The following is a 22,496-nucleotide window of genomic DNA, read 5'->3' as shown; positions in this document are numbered from 1 at the left end:
CACAGTCCCCACCCCCAGCCCTGGGGGGTGAATCACTCTGATCTGCATGCTAATACCCTGCGGCCAAACACTGCTTCAGGCAGGCCCTTGGAGACCAGGCCAAGGGCAACGGGGAATCCCCATATCTGGTGGGGTGAGCTCTCTTCTCCTCTCCATGGCAGCCCGGGGCAAGGCTCACACAAATTCCACGAGCACGGCACAGAAACCCTGGCATCAGCGCCTCTACAGGTCCGCACGGCGCACTGACCTAAGTGAAGAAACCTCAGGCCAGGCCGGTCCGGCACACAAGGACACCAGCGGGAAGGTCTGCCTCTGTGCAGCTCAGGCTGAGCACCCTGGCGAGGGCGGAGAAGGGGACAGGAGGAAGCCCTGGGGTCCCCAGAAACATACAGGGATGCTGGGCATCCTCCTTACTCTGACGCTTGGGTCAGTTCTTGGTAAAATTCCAGATGATTCTCCACCTGTCCACCCCCCTAATTTGCCATTTAAACTGCATGCCCGTTGTTGCAGTATTCGCTCCGAGGCTCCGCGTGGATGTGAATATTAGCTAAGTCTACTTCGATGAGAGAGAGCCACAGCTGGCCCTCGTGCTGTGGGACCGGCCATATCCCAGTCAGCATCTTCTGTGGGTGCAAACACGGCTCCCCTTGCTCGTACTTTTCCATCGGTAATGGGCAAGAGACTCCTGTTGACTTATTTCTACATCTCCCAGGCTGACTTATTTATTTATTTTTATCTACTATCCCCAGCAACGAGTCAGGCAGGGACAATGGCACAGGGCGGCCTGGAAGTCAGCGCCTCCCCACGGTGGAAAGTTTGAGCTAATCACTCCCTGGAGGCCGAGGCCCAGTCTTCCAACCCTCTGGGAGGCTGCTGCTTCCCCAGGTGGGTGTGGGGGGAATGGCGTTCCACCCCAGCCAGTGAGGTGTGGGCCACGGGGAAGCTCTGAGTGAACTTCAGGCCCAGCTTTGCCCTGGGGTCCCGGGACCCTGGCTTCCACAGGTGAGAAGGGCAGCGCAGGCAGACGATTTGCTCCCCGTGAAGTGATGGAGATGGGCGGGCGCGGAGGGAGAGACGACCCAGAGCTCTGGTGGGGCAACGTGTCTGAAAGGCCCCAGCTGGAGGTTCTCTACCCTCTGGAGAATAGCCACACATGTCCCCCCACAGCGCTGAGCTGAGGGCTTGCTGGGAGCCAGAGCTCCGGGCCAGAGCATGGGAGAGTCCTAGAAACCCCTGTCCCATTTCTGAGGTCAGGGGCTGGGTGTCCTTCCCAGTGACCCTGACAGACCCTGATCAGGCCTGGGTGGGTGGGGGCAAGGGGAATGTGTCACGCCTTTTACCGGGGTGTCCTGCACTTCTTTCTGACCACTTATCACCAAACATGGCAAAAGCCTGTCCCAGTTACTCCCACGGAGAAGTCCTGGCTTTCCCTGGAGTAGAAGCACAGGCTGGGGGGCCTCCTGACGGTTGGTGGGGGGCGCACAGCCTCCAGCCTGCTCCGCGGCCCAGCCCCAAGCACCCAGCTTGGGCAGGAGCTTCTCTCTGCCTCACTTTTCCAGTGTGGAACACAAAGCGGTGGAGCACGTGCTCGAGATGACAAGTCTCGGGTTTGGTAAAATCTTTCTCCATCAAGTAATCTGGGGGTCACCTAATGCACCTCTGGTTTCAGAACTTGAGCGTCAACTAGAGAAACAAGCAGAAAATGCTATAGGGTAGCATCTCTTTCTGCAGCCTGTGGGGAAGACTGCTCACAGCATACCAGGAAAGGACAGGGTGGGGGCCTTTCTGGAGGAGGAGAGGCCGACACAGGCCCGGGCAGTGGCCCTGGGATCCCGGTTTCCCTTGGCGCTGAGTTGGCCGGGGCATTGTGGGGCGCTGGGCCACGCCACGTGGCTTCTGACACTTGAAAGGCAGCCATGGCTGGCAACACCTTGACCCAGTGTGGGCAAGTGTCAGAAGATGAGCTCACTGGCAGTACCGACGACCACTGGATTTATAGGAAACCCTGAAAACTCAAGAAGCCAGCAGTGCAGAGGGCAAGGGCTATCAGCTGCTGGACTGTGCCAGGGCCTTGGGGACTCATCTCCATAACCCTGTGTGGTCTTAGAACCCAGTGGACCCTCACTGATGACAGGAGCATGGGTGTCCTTCTCCCAGCCATGAGTTATTGCCCCCCGCCAGTCCAGGCCTGGGTCCACTAGAAGGACCTGAACACCTCGCCTGGCCACCGTGCCAGCCTGCAGCTCTGGGCCAGGTGCACCTCTGTCTGGGTGGTGGGGTGGCAGGTGCGCTCCTCAGCTGGGCCGGCCAGCAAGGCTTCCAGACCCCAACCCTGAAGGCCCCCCGGGGACACAGGCTCATCTGGGCTCCATGGAGCACACAGGCTCCACCAGCAGCTGCGAGGATGACACAGAGCCAGGGTGCACCCCAGGTCTGACCGTTCAACAGGCTCTGCTAGGGGCCTCTGCTCCCCCACACCCCCTGGCCCTGCCCTGGCAACGCCATGCCACTGCTAGAGACAAACAGTTCTCTTGACGACGCGCTGGGACACAAACGCTGCTGATTCACTACCTGCCACGGGGGATGCGGTCACTTTGGCAAGCGCCTTCCCCATCCCTGCCAGGGTCTGGCACCAGCTCTTTTTTCCACGTTGAAACAGAAACAAACAAAAATGATAAGATAATTCTGATGGAGAGAGGACTGCAATCGATAAGCCTTGGAAAAATTTTTTCCACAAATGACATGAGAACCTAACAAAACAGAATGCAGGCAGCAAGGCAAGCCCGGGGCTCACTGGGCAGTGCTCCTGCTCCGCCCTGACTGCCCCCCATTCCGATCCTCATGGCATCCATCAGAGCCGAGAGACGCTACCATCGAGTGAGAGAAGAAAATAGGCAGTTTGCTCAGAAATGGGGAATTTTACTCCTGGGCCTTTGCCAAGATTTTCTCCCTGGGGGCCCCTAGACCTTGTCCCTGGACTGGAACAGTGACAATGGCAGACGGGCTGGGGACTTGCGGGGAGCAGCTGCTGGCAGGGAACCGCATGGCTGCTGCGGAAATGGGACAGGGACTCAGCCTGGCACTTTCTTTTCCAACACAATTGAGCTCTTATCACTGGCCACTTCAATATGGAACAAATCAGCATCAAGATTAGAGTCATTTCCTCTGAAATCCCCCAGCAGCCCTAAAGGGAAGAGCACGGGCATGCGCCCACTCCCCAGGACGGAGGCTCTCGGGGCTGACTGAACGCACACTGGCCACCTGCTCTTGGGTGGGCCTGGCCAGTGAGGAGCATCGAGCCTCCTCCCAAGCCACAGGCCCACGCGCAGAGCTCCAGACCCATCCGAGAGGGCCTGCAAACGTTAGCCAACAGCAAGTATGGCCCTCGAGGTGCAGCACGCAGGCCTTCCATGCCGCATGGATTTAGGAAAGGGTAATGCTAAACGCTGCTCCCTGGGGTCCACAGACATGGCTGCTTGCAGCAGGGGGTGACCTGCTCGGGGGCTGCGGCTGCAAAGGGCTGAGGGGATGAGGCCTCAGCCTCCCTGTCCCACACCTGGGCACCCCTGGCTCTCTGTACTGCCCTCTCCTTATCTCAACGAGTGAGGAAGAGCAGAACCGTGGGGAGGCCTAATGTCCATCCCCATGGCCTCTAGGCGACCTCTTCACTTCACCCGTGATTCTCGAAGCCACACTGTTTTGCGAGGAGGAAGGCCGAGAAGACTGGCAGCTGCTGGGTAGACCTGATGTTCCAGGCAGGTGCTCAGAACCATGTTCGACCTTGACGACAGTTCTGTTAGGGTGGAATTTCTACTTTTGAGTGACAGAGGTTAAATAACATGTCCAAAGCCATACAAATTGCCAACGAATGAATGCATGGTAGAGCTAGTGTTCGAATGGAGGTCTTTTTGTTTCAAACCACGGTCCCCTTCCTGCCACCTGCCCGGGCAATTTTGTGTCTCGCTCTTTCTCCCCCGAGCCTCCGCTCAGCTGTTCCGTCTCTCTCTAGAGGGACAAGGTGAGCTCCACTGTGTCTGTGCCACGAGCACCCTCCACCCCGGATGTCCTGAGTCAGGGACACTGGTGTTCTTCTGTGCTGATACCCTCTTGCTTCCTCTGCGTCCTCTTTCCCTCACGAAACCATCTAGATCTGTGAGTCCAGTGGCGTTCTGGTATACTGGCTCTCTGAAAGAAACGAAAAGGCCCTGATGTGGAGTGCTTGCCAGTTTCCATGGTATAAATACTCCCGCCATGGCTGGTTTCGAGCTCCCCATGACGTCACTGCAGGCAGGGCTGGGGAAAGAGAAGAGCGGGCTTGCGGGCGCCGCGCACCGCCTGCACCTGCTAACGGGCGGGAGCTGCAGAAGGCCCAGGCACAGCGGTGGGGGGGACCACGGATGACGCAAGAGACGCTGGTGCCATACAATCCACCCAGTTTGTTGGCCAAGCATGCTGCTACCTTGACGGCTGGGGGGCAGGGGGCAGCACAAAAGCTCTTCAGGGTTAAAGGAGGCGGACAGGGAGAGAAGAGAGATGTTTTCTACGGTGATCGAGTAGCTTGACTGGGGGAGGGCTGAGAGCATCCGCGGAACCATGCTCTCAAACATCTCTGACATCCGGGAAAATGGGGCTGGGGGCTTTGTCTTCTCCCAGTTAGTCTCCAAAAAAATCATTCAGCAATACAGTGCTTTGAGCCTACTTTCCCTAAAGCTGATTTTCTTGTCAGCTGGGCTGCGTCCCATGTCATCCTTGCTGGTGGGTGTGTGGGCGTTGGCGCCATGGTAGGGGGTGGCTGGAGGGGGCTGCTGTCGGCAAGAAGGATGGGGCTGTAGCCGGCTTTCTTTAATCATTCCACAGGCAGAAGCAGATGTGTCACCTCTGTGCAAGATGCCAGGCAGCAGGTAAAAGAATTTAACAGCTTGTGGGAGTTCTAATTAGATTGCCAATTATAACTCCATTGACCTGCCTGGCTTTGAAAGGCCTGGAAAAAAAATGCATGTTGTCCTTAGGAAGAGGCAGATTCTGCTTCTAGTTTGTTCTGGGAGATCCCTGCGGGGATGGCTTGCTTGCACTTTGGTTCTAGCCCCATGCCTCTGTCTGGACTCCCGCTGCCCTGATGCAGAGGATGAGAGAAAATCTGCGGGGACTCGGATCCCTACAGGCGAGGGGCCGGTTTTTGCACTAGGCATGCTTTGCTCCTTTATTTGTGAAGAAAGACTCAGCATTGTGTGCCACAGGCTCCCCGGCGGGTGGGCCAGCAGTTTCTGCTTCCTTTTGGAAGGACATCAGCCAGCATTGCAATTAATGGATCTAATCAAGACTGACCTCTTGGGGTGCCTGCGTGGCTCAGTCAGTTAAGCAGCTGCCTTTGGCTCAGGTCATGATCTCAGGGTTCTGGGATCGAGCCTCACATGGGGCTCCCTGCTCAGCAGGGAGCATGCTTCTCTCTCTCCTCCCAACTTCCGCTCTCTCACTCGCGCGTGCACGCTCTCTCTCTCAAATACATAACATCTTAAGGAAAAAAAAAAAAAGACTGATCTCTTGGCAAGGGCAGATCCCAGGCTATGTGTGTGTGTCTCCAAGATTACTTGCCAGAATGGTCACTGTTGTCATCAGCCTGGGTCACCCCCCTCCCCAGGGGCGCTGGCACCTGGCAGGAGAATCAGGTCCCCAACAGACATGACAGGGGATGTTACACATTCCTCCGAGGAACTATGGCAAGCATTCACTGTGAGACACCATGAGAGCCCTGGCTCACACAGGGGATCACATCTGATTCTCCCATCATCATTCCTCGTCATGGAGGAAGATATTGAGGCCCAGAGGAGCTCAAGGCCCTCAGCTAATCTATGTGGAAGTTGTGACTGTAATTCAAGTCACTCCCACTTCCCACACTTCTCACAGTGATCTCGCTGACCGGGACCCTTCCTCTGCACAGTGGCTTCATGGAATCCCCTAAACCACTGTGGAACCCAGGGCTGGCCACAGCCCTGAGCTGAGAGCAGACTGGGACTGTGGGAACAGGAGGGCTTGTGCATCTGGCAGGGCCAGGCCCAAATGCCAGCTACGGTTTGGATGAGCTGAGTGGATGGGAAAACTGTCAATGACCAGAATGTTCATTTCCTCATTAGCCAAATTTCTCTCTTGTTCCGCAAATGTTGGTGCTTCTTGGGTTTCGCCCTTGGCCCTTTCTTTCTCTGTCTCTGATTCACAGTCCAGCTGGGAATGGGTCTCATGTCCCTCATGGCTTCAGCTGTCCCCTCCAGGCCACCATGGCTTCCTAACCACGGCCCCTGCCCTGGAAATGCCTCCAGACCGAGCCAGCCACAGGCCAGGCCTGTATCCTCCTTCCCATAGTTGCTCTTCCTGCGTCTCCTCCTGTCGGGGAGGTCATCTTAGCCACCAGGGACATGACCCAGGTGTCTGAGAACCAGACAAGAACCTTCCAGTTCCTCCCTGAGCCTTACTGAATCTACTTTCTCAATACCTCTTATCCCGGACTGTCAAGACGTTACTAGCAGAGTCCTTCATGTCTCTTAGCCTCTGCCTAACGTAGCCTCCCTGGCTTTTAGAATGATCGCTCCAAAATGCAAACCTGATCATGTCACTTTCTTTGTTTTAACCTGTTTTAATCTTGAAACATTTCAAGCATGCGGAAAATCAGAAAGGCTAATGTCATGAACATCTATATACCTACCACCTAAATTTAACAACCGTTAACTTTTTTCACACTTGCTTTATCTATTCTGGGGGCAAGAATTGATTTTTTTAATTATAGGCATTGTGACACTTCATCCCTAAATAGTTCAGCAGGAAGCTCTGAAAAATAAGGATGTTTCCTTATGGAACCGCCTCTACCAAAATCAATAGTACCAAAATCAAATCTACCTCACCATCATCTTTTGTCCGGCCCCAACTGTCCCATACGGATCTCTAAGGACTGGTTTGTTTATTAGGTATTCAAGCTCCATGTGTCGCCAACCTGTGGCAGAGCCCACATCTCTGCCCAGCTGCTGATCCCTGGCCCCCAGGTCACACCTATGGTAGAGCTGTGTTTGTCCCTCTTGCTCCAGGAGACCAGATAGCCTGTGACCTGTACCTCCGCCTACAGGAGTCCCTGTGGCCTTTCCTACATTTTCCTTCTAGACTAGAGAGTCTAGTCCAGCATCTGGCACAGAACCAGGCTCCATGACTCTTGCATACATCGTGTCATTTAATCATTATGACAGTTACAGAGAGGCCGCAGTGCTGAACTCGTGGCGCGGGAGGCGAAGCTGGAGTGGTGCATGGCACAGAGATGGTGCCCAAGTCCTGGGTCCCTCCCTGGGCACCAGGGAGCTGGGCATCAGCTGAGAGGCTTGAAAAGTAACAAGTCCTGAAAAGGTATTTTCAGAGACAGGTGTCCCATAAATACCAAGCAGACGAGGAAAGGGAAGGATGAGAGCTCCCGCGTCCGTTGGTGGGTTTGGGGGGAGGTAAAAGCAGCCGAGGGCGAGTGGGGACAGGGGGTGGGCTGCAGGGCAGAGGGGCTGGAGGCCCAGGAACCCCAGGGGAGGAGCTCTCGCAGGGCTTTCCTGAAGCTTCTGGAGCTTTCCGGACGCAGGGGCCCAGATCTGGGAGCGAGGGGTGGGCCCTCAGACTGTGGTTCTGTCCTCTCCCCAACGCAGGCTGCTGGGGCCTTGGGAGGCACATGAAGGGCAAGGCTGTCTCTGGACCCCGGGCGGTGCTCTCACGCAGCGCCTCGGGATACAGCCTGTGTGCAACGGCACCCATTCCTTGGTCAGCGGCACTTGCTGGTTCCCAAGAGTACGGGGTCTCCAAGGACAGGGCCCAGAGCACACTTCTGTGACGGGCAGCCCCGTTGTCAGGGGGCTGCCTTGGCTCCAAGTAACTATCTTCCTGGAGGCCGAGGGTTTGAGACTTGGTGACACTTGGAATTTTGTCGCTGGTACGTTTCTCATTCCTCCTCCTAAGCAACCCCTCCCCCCATCCTCCTCGGCAACAGGAAGGGTGCCAAAGGCACCTGGAAACTTCCCTGTGCCCAAGTGGGCTCATAAATCAGTGTTGATGTTGGTGATCCAGGTAGACGGGGCAAGGGCAGCTGTGAGAAAGGGATACTACCCAGTAGGGGTCACCTCGAGGCCAGGGTAAGAGGCAAGTGGGGAGACCAAGTCTGGACTCCAGCTGGAAGCAGAGAGAGAGGACACAAGCTCAGGGGATGCTGTGTCACCCCAAGACAGACTGGAGCCCTCTGATCCCCTCATCCCCCCAGAGCAATGAGTGGAGCTCCGGGGGCTCATCCCTTCTCCACCCCCACCCCCAAACGAGAAGGCAGGTGCTATGGCCCACTTCGCAGACAGAGGAAGTGGGCACGAGGCCTTTGGGAGTGACGGCCTCAGGATTCCAGGTGGGTCTGTGCTCTTGCTGAGTCCCGTCCCCTCTTTGGCCTCAGTTTCCCCATCTGCACAAGCGGGTGCTTAGACTGGGGAATTCTGTGGACTTCTGAATCCTGCAATGCTCTCTGGTGAGTGCCAGGTCCAAAGACTCCCCGGCCACGTTAGGCCCTCACCCCTGACACTGACGCAGAAAAGCTGGAAGCGGTACCTGAGAAGCTTCTAGGGTGTCCTCCCTAGACCTTTTAGATGAAGGCTTTTAAGCTCAGTCTGAAGGTCTGGACAACATGTGGGCACACATGTCCCCAAGAACCCATGAGTTCTTGGTTGGGGAGTCTGGAACCAGTACCACGGGATGCGGAAGCTAGGTGGGGGACAGCCAACCCACGGGGCCCAAATGTCACTGCTTTGTGGTGACAGCCTCTCCCTCCTGTTGACTTCAGGGGCAGGCGGTGCTGGGGAGGAGGGTGCCGAGGCGGGGCTGACATCCAGGGAGGTCGGAAATAAAGCAGAGGCGTTAGGGACAGCTAGCTGGGAACACAGAACAACGCAGACAAGTGAAAATGTGGATCAGATCCTCTGATCCAAGCCAGGGTGCAGTAGCTGTGGCACGGCAGGAGCACGATGGAAGGGAAATGTCAAATCACACCGGAATAACGGGGCAGAATTTCTAAGAATAAATGGTTTGGAGAGAGTATGTCAGATTTTAAATAATTTTAGATCATAATTACTAATGAAACACCGAGCTGCACTGCCTGTAATTAGTCATCTGAGACACCAAAACAGAAAAGAGAAATAAACACAGAATTAATTTGTTCTGCAAGCCACAGCAAAGGAAGGCCTGGTGACATGGCTCATGTTCAGAGCCCGCGCCGGGCTTGTGTTGCTTCTGGGTCTGTGATTTCAGCCCTCGATGAAAGCACCGGTGGCCCAACGCCAGATCTCCCTAGCCAACACTGAGAAAATGCGGCAGTGGGTAGGAGGGATCCAAATACCAAGCAGGAAATGTCTGCACAGAGCACCTCTGCACCAGCGATGCCGCTTGCCACGGGAGAGCTTTGCAGGAGAAGGAGGGCCATAAGCCACACGGCAGTCACGTGGGTGCAGGAGCGCCAAGTTCCCAGGGGACACTCCTTTTGCTCCAAGGACGACACACAGGCCCAACTAACAGAAAATGCTCTAAGCTAAAAATATGTATTTTCAAAAGAATGTGAGGACATAGCTTGAGTCATTAAAAACAAAAACAAAAAATAAAACCCACCTTTCAATTACCCGCTTCTTCCCCTAAATCATTTCCAATCCTTCTCCCTTCCTCAGACGTCCTCTCCACATGGTTCGCACCCCTGACCTGGCTCTGGTGGGCTCCTGTTATTGCCACTGTGGCCATCCTATCCCAAAGCAAGTGTGGGCACTGTGCAAACCCCGTTAGAGCAATGCGGTCCCCTCCGCCGTCCCCAGAGGAGCCCATCCACAAAGCTGAGCGTGGAAGCAAGGGACATGTCTTGGCGCTGTGGAAACCAAGAGAAGCTACTTGAATCTATGTTTCGGGTGGGGGTGGGGGTACAAGCAGAGGCTCCCTCAGCCTGGGACCAAGATCAGAAGGCACACCCTGAACAAGACGCCAGGCTCACAGTCTACAGCGGGAACTGCAGGAGGGCTAAGGATGTGTCTGGGGTCACCATCAAGGGAGGAGGGAGTGTCCTTGGGATGAGGTGACCAAGGGGGCAGCTTGCCAGGAACTCCTCAAGAGAATTTGTCTGAAGAGAGGGAGTGGGGTTTGGGCATCTGTTTTTCTCACATAAAAAATGGTATTTAATGATATTTTTACGGCACACTGGGGAGAGAGGACCAGGTGGCTCTAGGCCAAGGGTGACAAGCTCCCTGCCCTCCTTGGCACTCCCAAGGGCAGAGGCTATCCCCTCCTTGGCTCATCTGTAACCATGGGACATTGGCAGGGACCTCTGGTTTAAAGGGGAAGTGACAGAAGGAGAGTCTGGGGCCCAGGAGGGGCCTCTGTGTTGGAGCCGGGGCTACTGCCTGGATCTGTACAGCCCCAATCCCTCGGCACCTGCCACGTCACCCTATCTGTCTCTGTCCTGGCCTGCGTGGGGATGGCCATTTCAGCCTCCCTGATGTCTTGTCTCCAGGAACCCAACCTGGCTTCTGGCTTAGAGGGTGAGCTCCTCTGGGGCTGAGGACGGGTGAGAGGGAGCAGGGGGTCTGCCCAGGAAAGGCACCATTCTTTATAAATTATCATTTTAGTTCCTATCTGAAACTAGGTCTCTCATGGGCAGGGTCATCGTGGGTCAGCTTCTCCAAGGGTGGTCCCCTCCAGCAGAGCTGAGAGAGACGGAGAGCAGACCTGCAGGGCACACACATGGGCCCGGGAAGACCACTGCGGACTCCAGCACGGCTGCTTCACATCGTTCTGCAGCAGTCTCTGGTCTAAGGACAGTGACCCTTGCCATCCCCAGGTGGGGTACAAGGGCTGGCAGAGAAGAATGTGCTTGGGAGCAACAGGATGGAACATCTAAACTTGAGTGGGGTGGCCACGGCTCCTATCCAGGGCCCCAGGGCTGCCCCTGTGGCCTTCAACCATATTGGGCTGTGGAGTAGGTGCTGTCGGTCAGCCTGGGGACACGGCTGTGCCAGGCACACCGGCCAGGAGCCCTGCCTTACTGCATAACACATCCCCTTTGAGATTTGGCCTGTAATACACTCAGATTCCACTGCCCTGGAAGGTTCCATTAATTAGCTGACTTGGCCTCCATGGTCTGGTATGAAACCATGTGCTGTGTCTTCCAGTCCCCCCCAAGGTCATTTCCTGTACCCGTGGTGGGAAGGGAGTATGCCAAGGCCAAGCCAACAATCACCCAGGGGCCTCTGCACAAAGAGTTAACCTGACGATTTAAAAATAACATGTTCCAATGATAGTGGCTTACAATCCATTCAGGGGAAAGCACTCGCTGCTTTGGCAGGGGGCTCGTTTGTAAAAGGGGAATAATGATATCTGTCAAGGTCAAGCTGGCTCTTGAACACGTTCTTCCTCTCTCCCTGCCCCACCTCATCTACCCGCCACCCTTGGTCTACACCCGCCACCTCAGGCATGGAGCCTGCCCCAACGAGCGACACATCCATGAAGAAAGAGCTTGATGTTGGTTCAACAGGGGCTTCAAGGGAGGGAAGTGAAGGGGTTGAGGGCCCCTCTGCAGGGGTGGGTGGGGAGGGGGCAAGGAAGCCTTCTCAGAGGGTGACACTTGAGCTGGGCTCCATGGCAGGCTCTGCTGTCTGGCCAGTCTATGGAGCCCGCCCACCCTCTCCATCCGGGTCCAGGGCCTGGCTCCCCCTGCCCCTCCTCCCCGCCCCAGGCCAGAGGCGGACCTGGCTGCCCGCAGCCCTGGTCTGGTCCCCCCGAGCCCAACCAGAAGAGACTCTCCCCGTCTCTGCCTGACATGTCACATACCCCTCTCTACTCCTTTCAACCCTTAAAGGCAAAAGCACACGGTTTTGGGCAGCCACACGCTATGATATATTCTTATTTTGGCTCCTCCAGCTGCTGAAATTTGGTTCAGAAGGAAAGCCAGGCCCAGGGGCAGATCTTTTGGAAAGGAAATGCCCCCCCGCTCCAATGTCAAGTAGATAAGAGGGAGACAGGGAAGCGGGAGCCCGACACGGGACCCTGAGATCATGACCTGAGCCGAAGGCGATGCTTCACGGACATGAGCCACACAGGCGCCCCTGTGTTAACTCATTTAACCACACAGTAACACCACGGGGGGCACTAGGGTTCTCCCTGCTTAACGGCTGAGGGAATGGCTGACGGAACGGAAGTTCGGATAGATTAAGGAACTTCCATCAGGCCGTACTATTTACACGTGATGAAGCTGGGATTCGAACCCAGACAGGATGGCTCCAGTGCCAGACTTGTAACCCCTGTGCTGAGCTACTGCTCGAGGCCTAGACTCCTGGAGCTTGGGTGACTCCAGAAATGCCCAGCCCTGGTTCTGCTGAGCTGCAGGGTAGCCTGGGATGGGTCACCAAGAGAGCAGCGGTGAAAAGGAAATTGTCCACCTTGGCGCCTGCTGTGAGGACCAACTCATCCGGCAGGTGAAGTTTTACATTTCTCTGCAGAGGCTCTATTCGTGCCCAATATTAACGGTTCTCGAATGGGCCTCGAGCTACTAAGGGGCTCAAATGGAGTGTGTCCCATTATAAGAAGGGCGAGAAGGTAGACGGAGGAGCAAAGTCCGAGCCACCCAACAGAACGCACTACTGTCTCTCCTGCACTGTTGGTGTGAATCCCAGTTCGCACGAGTCAAGATATTAGAGAAATTAAGTCTTGTGCACTCAAGGGGTTCTATCAACCAGCCCACAGATGCATATAAAGGGAGGACATCTAAATATTTCATCAAGTCTTTCTTCAGAGAAAAATATCGTTCTCCTTAATTTTAAAGATTTTATTTATTTATTTGACAGAGAGAAATCACAAGTACACTGAGAGGCAGGCAGAGAGAGAGAGAGAGAAGGAAGCAGGCTCCCTGCTGAGCAGAGAGCCCGATGCGGTACTCGATCCCAGGACCCTGAGATCATGACCTGAGCCGAAGGCAGTGGCTTAACCCACTGAGCCACCCAGGCGCCCCCTCCTTAATTTTAAAAGCATTTTTTTTTAAACCCAGGAAGCAAATAAAATGCAATTCATAGATGAAAGAGGCTTCTCACTTGACCATGGCAAGGTTTTGTTCCTGCCAATCATTCTGCGAAGAGGAAGAAAATGGATACTTCGGATGAAAGGGATCCATTTCCAAAGATCAGCGTTTGGAAGGGGCAGGGTGTCTGGATTCTGTTTCATCTGCTTGGTTGTCTTGCCCAGAGTAACAGAAGGGATCAAGGGCTGCTCTTTGAGACGGGGTTTGTTTGGGGACAAGTCGAGCTGCGTCCACGTGAGACCCTGCCCAGTGTGTCAGCCCTGGGCTGCCCTCGACCCCAGCGGCTCCTGGCCAGACGGACGAATGGATCAGACAGATACACAGACACAGGCTGTCCGTCTCTCGGGTAACCCCACAAGTTCATCACCTTCGTGCTACATCTCTCCTCCAACAGATGCACACACCCCCAAACATACTTCCAACTTGTAAAATGTGGGACCCAAGCAAGGTCCCCCCAGCGTTCACAAAACAGACACTTAAAAAGATGCACGAAGAGAAAAATGCCCAGGCTCTTCCAGCATTTCTCGGTGCAAGCTGGCGGCAGCAACAGAGCTCACCTCTTTCTCTAGATTCAGACCCTCCCTGCCATCCCGCCGGCTCATCAGGCATTGTGGGGTGAAGTCTCTTCCCACAGTCAACAAGCACCTCAGCCTGAAGATAGCTTAAAGGGAGCTCGCACTCTGGCCCCCTCTGAACTTCCAAAGAGCCTTCTTTTCTGAGCCATGTCGTTAGCCAGCCTAGTTGTGACGAGTACTTCCGGCTCAAACTTTAGAGCTGGTAAGACAACGGAAGACGTGGTAAGAGTCCACAAGACACATCCCACGACATGGCATGTTGGCTGTCCTCCTTCCAGACCTGCCATCCATGTGACGCGCCTCAGCCACTTAGTCCTAAAATGTACTTTTCCAGGACGCCTGAGTGGCTCAGTTGTTTAAGCCGCTGCCCTCGGCTCGGGTCATGATCCCAGGATCCTGGGATCGAGTCCCACATCAGGCTCCTTGCTCAGCGGGGTGCCTGCTTCTCTCTCTGCCTCTGCCTGCTTGTGCTCTCTCTCTCTGACAAATAAATAAATAAAATCTTTTAAAAAAAATTTAAAAAAAAAAGTACTTTTCCAACAGCTAGTCTTCCCCACTAACGTGCGCCCTGGGACAGAAGTCTAACACCACCCCTAACGTCTCTAATGTAACTCCAGATTTCTGATGTTTCTGAAAACCTAAGGCCATGGAGAAAACCCTTGAAGACAGCCTGTGTATGAGAACACCTGAAGTCAGCCTGACTGACCTCGGGGGGCTTTTCACGTCTTATGATCCTTTCACAGAAGACAGGCCTCAGCCACACTCCTTGGGTGGAGTGCCAGGCCTAACCCATTATCTCCAACCGCCTCTTCCCAGCCATCTTCCCCTCTCTGTGGGGAACTCCATCAATGGTCTCTCACCACAACGCTGTGCTGAGGTGCTGGAACTTTCCACCATCCCCAGTCTTCCGGCTACCTTCCTTTGAATGACTGCTGCCTTCTGTCCCTTTCTAGGCCTTGTTTTGGGAATGTCAACATTCAAGAGGATGGCCCCTTACTGCTTTTAGCCTATATTTTCTCCTCTCTGAGCAACAGCTCTGGATTATCTCCGGAGATACTCCAGATACTTCTGGAGATACTCCAGAGGTAGCTCATCTCCAGAGGTAGCTCTGGAGTGTCTCTGTCGTACCAGACTTGCTCTAGGGGATGGCTGATCTCTCAGGGTGGCACATCAGCTCTCCTCCTGGCCCCTACAAAAGGGTGGGCTCAGGCTCTGTTGGCCTCCCCACCTTCCCCTGCTCCCTTGGGCCCAGTCCCTCTCCAGCTCACAGCCCTCTTCAGAGCTCTGCCCCCTTCTCTTTGGGAAGCCCTGGGAACCCCCCAACAATGGCCTCTGCTCCACACTTTTTCTCACCCTGTCAAGCGGTCTGGAGGAAGGCCTGAGTTTCCTGCTAATACGGTCTGGGATAAATTAATTTCTCCATCTTTGCTTTATCAGCTCCTGTCCATACCACTTCTTAGCTCCCTGTCATGCTCCTTCCTCTCCTGAAAGTTCTTGTTCCTTTCATGCCCTCTAATCTCGTGCATTGCCCCCAAGAGCCCAGACTGACATTATCAGATGTTAGGTGGATAACATTTTGTCTGCAAAGCCTGTCTGTCTCATAATTCTGTCCTTGGCTACCCTGAGTCTCTGTGCCTGCCCTTGGCCTGGGCACCACTGTCCAGCGAGCCCATTCCTCTACACCCAGGCCTCAGGCAGCACTGTTTTCGCCTCTCCCCTTACTCCAGATTACAGGATAACTGGTGTGGAAAATCTTGCTCTGTGTTTCATTAATTCATTTGGGGTACTGGGAATGAAACATGCCATGCAAATGTATGTAAATATATGCACTTATGCAAAAATGATGTGAAAATATGCTTTTAGATTCTCTGGAAGAAGTCTGCTCACTCTCCGAGATCTTCCCCTTGTCAACAACATTACTCAGTAATTCCTTATCCCTTCGCCTCACCGGTCCCTTAATATCTGCCCACACTCAGCTCTTGCCTCTCTTGTCTTGTGCTAACTCATTATTAATATGACACACATTATTTCTGCTCTCCCTTCTCTCTGTATGTGAATTTAAACACACAGATGAAGGCTAAAACTATTAGAAACGTGTTCATTTTCACTGGGGTGTAATTTACATTTCTTTTGTCAAGTCTGACCTTCTATTAACTTTAATGAATACCATCTGCCTCCAAGTCATTACTGCTTTTCAGGCAATATTCACGTGTTTGTGTTTCTGCTTAAATTGTACCTCTCCTCCAAGCTGGGTCGGGCACTCTGGTGCACGCCACCACGAGCAACCCTAGGAGTTAATGAATCATTGTTCATCACGGAACAAGCTGAGCTCCTGACCACATTCATAGTTCTCTGCCGTCGCCATGTGCCTCCAGGGCCCCACCTGCAGTGGACACGGCTTCCTTCCTCCAAAACAGCTCCCTCCCACGGGCCCTCCGCCTCCTCTCCTTCCTCCACCCCTCCACCCCCAGCAGTACTGCTGGCGCAGACACACTTTCCATCGTCTGTTTTTTTCTACGACCCACAGCTGGCCTGTACGGGTTCCTTCCCTGGGAACCCCCCTTGGCTGGTTCTCGGGAAGTCTCCAGCGCTCAAGTTCTTTAAACTCCTTCTAACTCGGCCGTCCGCACCCCCTCCACCACAGACGTCTTGAGCCCCTGGCTCTTCCCTGCTGAACACTTCTGATCTCTCTGCTGACCCCTGTGCCTCAACCTAGGGACCGGCAAACCAATCCGGTTTCCGTGAGGGCAGAGTAGGACCTTTTGTGACTTGATAAGAGACTTCAGTTCTGTGCTTTAATTTGTGTCTGGTGCTAATTTTATCCCCATTCATATGTCTGAGGATGCTGAGGTACCAAGAGGGTGACTTGCCCGTGGTCCCAAAGCCAGCAACTGACAGAGTTGGGATTCGAACTGCACATCTTGTCTGGCCCAAAGCCTCATCCCTGGCCGCTAGAGTACATTGCAAAGGCCACCTTCTTCCCTTCTTAGGCCCCAAGCCATAGAAACACAGCTTTCCTGCACAGCCTGGGGATGGAGGCAGGGGAGAGAGGGCTGTGATGTAGCTGGGCCAGGGGCCTCCCCTCCACAGACACCATGCGGGGGGCATTCTGGGGAACACAGGCCGGAGGGTGCCATTTACAAGGTCACAAAGAAGGGGCCGTCCCAGCTGCCCGTTGGGGGTCATCCCAATCACAATCACCGGGCAGTATTAGACTCCAAAGATTGAAACTCTTCGAAATTTGCAGGCCTGCTGCTCTCAACCTGCCTCCAGTCTGGACAGAAATATATCAGGATGCACTGAGGAAAGTCTTCAGGGTTTATGATGACTGCTTTTTCCCGGCAAGAACGCCTCTGAGCCAGACAGGGCTCAGCCGTTGCCCTGATCCAGCAGGCAAGGCTCGGCCTCATCCGGGCGGGGCTCACCGGCTACCCCGACCCAGGGCTGCACCTTCGCAAAGGAAAGCATCCGCCATTTGCCGGGGAGCTCGGGTGTCTCGAAAAACTCCAAAGGTGAAACAGAAAACTTTCCCAGTGCGATTTTCCTATTTGATCTTTTGTCTCATGTGTTCCCCTTGGGGATGAACAAGAAATACTTGTCTGAATAATTCATAGACCCGAGGCAGAAACACGCTGCTTCTTTTCAATAAAAAGCCTGGGTACAAGCGTTGATTATACCTTTTCTGCGATGCTCTAGCAAAGACACAGAGATCTGAAAAGCTCTTTACAAAACCTTCTTACAATAGAGAGACAAAAAATTAAAAGCCATGTAATATTTTTAATCAAACAGGCTAATGTTTGGATAATACGTAAACTTATTTATAAAGCCGTACTGAGCTACAAAATACGCGCCTCAAGGGAAGGTGGAAAGAAATCAAGTAGTTATAATTATGAGAAGGTCTGATTTATTTTTAAAATGGAATACCAGTACTTAGTTATTTTTGAAACTGCTGAGCCCCTTGTACATTTTGCCCCTATGACTATGAGGAACGGCAGGAAAATGGAGGCTTTGGGATCCTTTCAAGAACTTTACATCTTAGGTCCCAAACTGTACCCTCCTGGCATTGGATGAGACTCACAGCCCATCCAGCTGCTTGTTTTCACTTTACAGAAAGGAAACTGAGTGCAGACAGCTCAGGGTCGTTCCCCAAGGTTAAAGAGCCAGCGACCCATGGCACAGGGTCTGTCCCCAGACAGACTCCCTGTCCAGTGCTCGCTCTTCGTATCACACACTAACCCCTGACTAGGGACCCCGTGCTCCCAAGGGCTGCGGACACGAAGGCCACCTCGGCTTCAGTCTAAACCTCCCCTTCTCATGGTTCATTAGATCAGAGAGAGCCTGCCTTTGAGTACGAAGCGCAGATCCTGAACCCTAGCCAGGCACGCAGGCACAGAGAGGCAACTACCAGCAACTCAGCAGCACAGAGTTTGGTACCTTTTGAGTTTCAATTCAGACTCTCACAGGAAGACAGGAGGATACTGCCAGCTTTGTGGGGCAGCTGTGCTCAACATACGTGCCTAACACAGTCAGCCTAATGAGAAGAACCCGGCAGGGGGACCAGTCTGCTCCCCCACCTAACTGAAACCCAGGCAGAGGGAGAGCTGACTCTGGCAAGGCAGGGAGGGGAGCAGTAGGGCCGCCCCAGGCTTCTGGCCTGGCCATCTGGGAAGGGCACAGGTGCATTTCTGGGGAGCCACCACCCCCATACACAGGGTGTGAACTAGGTGACTTACCTGGGTCCTCCCAACATAAGAGGGTCCACCTCTCCCTCCGCTGATAGGATACCCCTACTAGCTAGCGGCATCAGAGACAAGCTGGGGTCTCTCTGGCGTATGGACATCCCACAAGGTGGCCGCCACTAGCAGCACAGTGACCAAGGAGACAAGGGCAGTGGCCAGGGGACCAGCGACTCCCACCGGACCCTTGCACAGAACAGGACCACTGGGTGGAGTGGCAAAGGCTGAGCACGGCTAACTCCCACAGGATCCATCTGGATAAACCACCCGGGAATGGGCACTGCTGGCCCCAGGCAACGGGACAGCCTGGCAGGCTAAGTGCCTGGGCCTTCAAAACTGGATGAGAGTTTAGAGGTCCCGAGCTACCGGCTATTCCCAAGGGGAGCCCCAATCCAGGAATGGGGTCCCACCCCGGTTCAGGGACTCACCAGTCGCTGCATGCTCCTCACGTGGGTGGGACTGATGGATAAGGCTTCTTCGTACCACCGCCGGGCTTCCTCAAGGTTTCCTCGGAGCTCTGCGACCTGGCCGCGCATGTACAGGACGTTGTGGGACATCGGGAAGAGGTTGGCAGCTTCCTGAGTACAGGCTGTGGCTTCTGCAGGTTTCCCGATGCCAATGTAGACTTCAGCTGTGGGTAGAGAGCAGAAGGCAGATGCTTTCCTGGTTCACTGCCCTTCAGAGGCCCTGCGAACGGCTGTGATTCTGGGGGTGGGGGGCATTTATAGCACCCCTCCCTTGGGAATCTGGCAGGGGCCCATCTGGAATATGCAGGGCCCAGAGCCAGCCAATCCCCCAGCCTAAGTGGAGACAGCTGCAGGCTGGCGGGCCTTTCCGCCCACGGTGGCACAGGGACTCCAGTCACTCCCGGTGTGGGGCCTTGGAGGGCACACGTGTCACCATCTGCCAGAGGGGAGGCAGGCCTGCCCGGCCTGCCTTGCCCCACCCCACCAAGGTCACCCACGTTCAGGGCCCACCTTGGTATCTAGGGCACCTGCCCTCCTCTCTGACAACCATAAAGAAAGGGCTGGGATGACAGAAGGACAAGGAAGCCGGAGGCACACAGCCTGTCAAGGGCACCAGCTCTACCCCGCAGCCTGTTCTCCTGACGCCAGAAAGTGCACACGGGGAGCAGGCTGTGGCTTCCATGTTGACAGGCAGGAGAGAAAATGGTTGGTCCATCATATCCTGCCCTCCATCCCGGGAGAGGTACCATGCCCTGGAAACTAGAACCCCGTAACACCAACATGGCCCTTTGAAAACCAAGCTGTCACTTTTCAAAAAGCAGGAAAATGACCTTTTCTCCACTCGCAGGCCTCGACTCTCTCCCATGGAGTCCTGAGTTGCACGGCAGCCCCTGCCTCCCAAAGAGGAGGGATGTTCAAGTGTCACCCGCCCCGGCTCTGGGGTGTGCTCAGGTGCCCTCTTTTCCCGAAGGCCTGTGGTCCCGGTGCTGGGCCTGCGTCTTCAAGGACATCAGACCCCTCTCCTCTTTCCTTGGCTGTATCTGTCAAGACTACTGCCCTGAGTCCTACTCAGGTGGCTGCTGAGCTCCGGGACCCACAACCCCTTCTCCTCGGTCCTGCGCAGCCCCTGGCTTGTGGGTTCCTGCCTGGACCACTGGCTCTCCACCTCCAAGTTCCACGCACAGTAATATTTTATGTGTAATACAACGCAAGCCAAAACAGAAATGGAAGGACAACACAATACAAAAGGAACAGAAAAGTGTCACTATTTTCCTTGTGCACCTCATCTGCGGTCTTCTGGAGGCCACTCTGGAAGTGCCTTGACTAGCCTAGGGCCTCCTCGGGCCCCTCACCTGCTGGCCATACCGTCTGTCCTCACCACTGTGCTCCCAGGGATGAGACGAGCCCCTGGCAGTCAGAGCTCAGGAAGTAGCTGCTGAAGGAACGAACGAATGGCGGAATGACTGATAGCGGTAACAGCGGCTAATGTTCATTAAGCACGTGCTTTGTGTCTTTCTCCCTCACCTGCACAGGATCCCATGGTACCCAGGTGCACAGGGCCATTGCACAGACGAGGAAACAGGGGCAGGGGGGCTGAACAGCTTGTCCCGGGACTCAGGGCCAGCTAGAGGCAGAGCCTAGCTGGAGACCTGTGAACAGAGGTTCCCCTGCCCCCAGGTACCATCCAGGTCCCCTTGCCTGGCATTCGGAGCCCTTGGTGGTAGCTGGTTCTACTGGCCGTACGAACCTGTGTCCCTCCTGCTCCCCAACACCCCAGGCTCTGCCCTGGTGAGCCCGTGCTGTTTCCACACACGATTTCGGTCTCCTGTCTCCTCCAGTAGGGCCGTGACGCCCCAGCTCCCTGGAGGCCTGCTCTGTCGCTGCCATTCCTGACAGCTACTTCTGACCCACGTTTCCCCTCAGAGGGGAGCCCAGGCTCTGCGCTCTCTGATGGCTGAGGCCCCACGTGTGATTTCCTGAGGGGGTCCAGGGTCCGGCCCCGGACAGAGACCCCTCTATCTCCCCACCTCCAGCTTCGAGCCCTGAGGCTGGAAAAGGGCAGGTGTGTATCACACAGTTGTGGTGTGTTAACGCTGCTGACTTTTGACTTCAACCCTCCTGGACGGCCCTTCTCTTTCCTGGGGATCATGTTTCCCAACAGCAGTCTCCTCAGGCTAGGAGAGAGCCCCTCAGGCTAGGCGCGGGCCTGCGCCCCCATCTGTTCTTCCAGCCTGTGGGTCCCCCCCGTCGACGAGGGATCCAGCCTTGCACGGAGATGATGGGCTGGCGCAGGGCCCCCCAGACATGGAAACGGGCCACTCCAATCCAGTTGAGCCCCGACAGCAGCAGTGCTGGCTCAGTCCTGCCTCCTGTCCTGCGGAGGTCCGGCTCCCCAGGTGTTCACTGCACACCTGTGACACATGGGAACTGTGCAGGAACAGGGGTGACATGTATCTGTCCTTCGGTTTGGGCCCCGGCCGAAGCCTGCCCGTCCTGGGAGATAAACATACTCCTGGTGCCACCACAGGGCTGTCTGCTTCCGTCCTGCCGTGCCCTTTCTGCTCTGGCCAGCCGGCTGCACGCCCGCCATGGTTTTAGGCTACCTGAGTGTTCCAGCTGTACGAATGTTCCTCCCACTGTGCACTGGGCTCCCGACTGGCTCCTGTTTTGAGTGTGGGTTCACGGACATTTCTAAGGTCCTCAGGGCCTATAGCTGATGGGTTGGGTGACCCACTGGGCCTCTGCCATCCAAATCACTAGGCAGAAAGGACCAACTTGGGAGTGGGGACAGAATGCTTCTAGAATGTTTATAACAAGATTGGGGAGTGGGGCAGCGGCTTAAACACCAGCATGACAATGTACCCATCAGCCCTATTCTGGGAGGGTCCTCTGTGGGACCACGTGTCTCAGGGAGTCTGATGCTATCGCTTCCTTCCTGAGGAATCCATTGGAAGACAGAGACTCCGCTGAGTCATGATCATGCAAGTGGGAGAAAGAACCCAGGCCTCCAAGGACTTGTTTTCGGTGGTGCAGAAGTTGTAGGAGGAGACCTGCATGGCTGGTAAAGCCTATGCTCCTCACGGCAGGGGGTGGGGGGAGGCAGGTGCGTGGCCGGCTGTTCCCAAATGTGTCTGCTTGAAGCTGGAATGGAAGGACATGGCACCATGTGATATGGTGATTTTCAGACTGTCTTCCGCAGTGGAGCCTCTTCTGCCAAAGGCATCTTAAGAGTGGCAGCTCGCCTCCCTCTTGGTTTGGTCTCCCGGCCCAGCCTCTGGGGCACCCCTGGGGACCTCAGGGCTCCAGGTCCCCCGTTTGTAAACCAGCGTCATGAGAACACAGAGGGTTGGGTTCCTGCACCTGGGCTGTGTGTGCAGCCTCGGGCGAGGCGGGAAGGTCCCTCGGCCTGTTCACCTGTCGGCAGGGGCCCGATGTCGGCCTGCAGCTCTCCAGGACGGTGGTAAGGATCGGCCGAGGTTGTGCAAGCCGATCCCAGACGCAGCTGAAACCGCTGAGGACAGCACTTGGTGCAGCCCCACCACCTTCCAGGTGGCAGGGAGAAGACCGAGGTGCAGGGAGGGAAAACCACTTGGCAGAGCCCGCACCTCTTTGGGCTGGG

The 22,496-nt window shown here is 55.2% G+C and overlaps 1 protein-coding gene across 4 annotated transcripts in view; it reads right to left on the bottom strand.

Annotated features, from left to right (window-relative positions):
- Positions 1 to 22,496, bottom strand: part of TTC7B (tetratricopeptide repeat domain 7B) — a 247,880-nt gene that overhangs the window by 11,811 nt on the left and 213,573 nt on the right. For all 4 annotated transcript variants that reach the window (XM_032344681.1, XM_032344682.1, XM_032344683.1 and 1 more), the window contains one exon: positions 18,839 to 19,041. In XM_032344681.1, the coding sequence (XP_032200572.1) occupies positions 18,839 to 19,041 (203 nt within the window). The remainder of the gene's footprint in view (positions 1 to 18,838; positions 19,042 to 22,496) is intronic.

Source organism: Mustela erminea, chromosome 5, assembly GCF_009829155.1.
Source record: "Mustela erminea isolate mMusErm1 chromosome 5, mMusErm1.Pri, whole genome shotgun sequence".
Taxonomy (NCBI): domain Eukaryota; kingdom Metazoa; phylum Chordata; class Mammalia; order Carnivora; family Mustelidae; genus Mustela; species Mustela erminea.
This window is presented reverse-complemented; position numbering and strand designations above follow the sequence as displayed.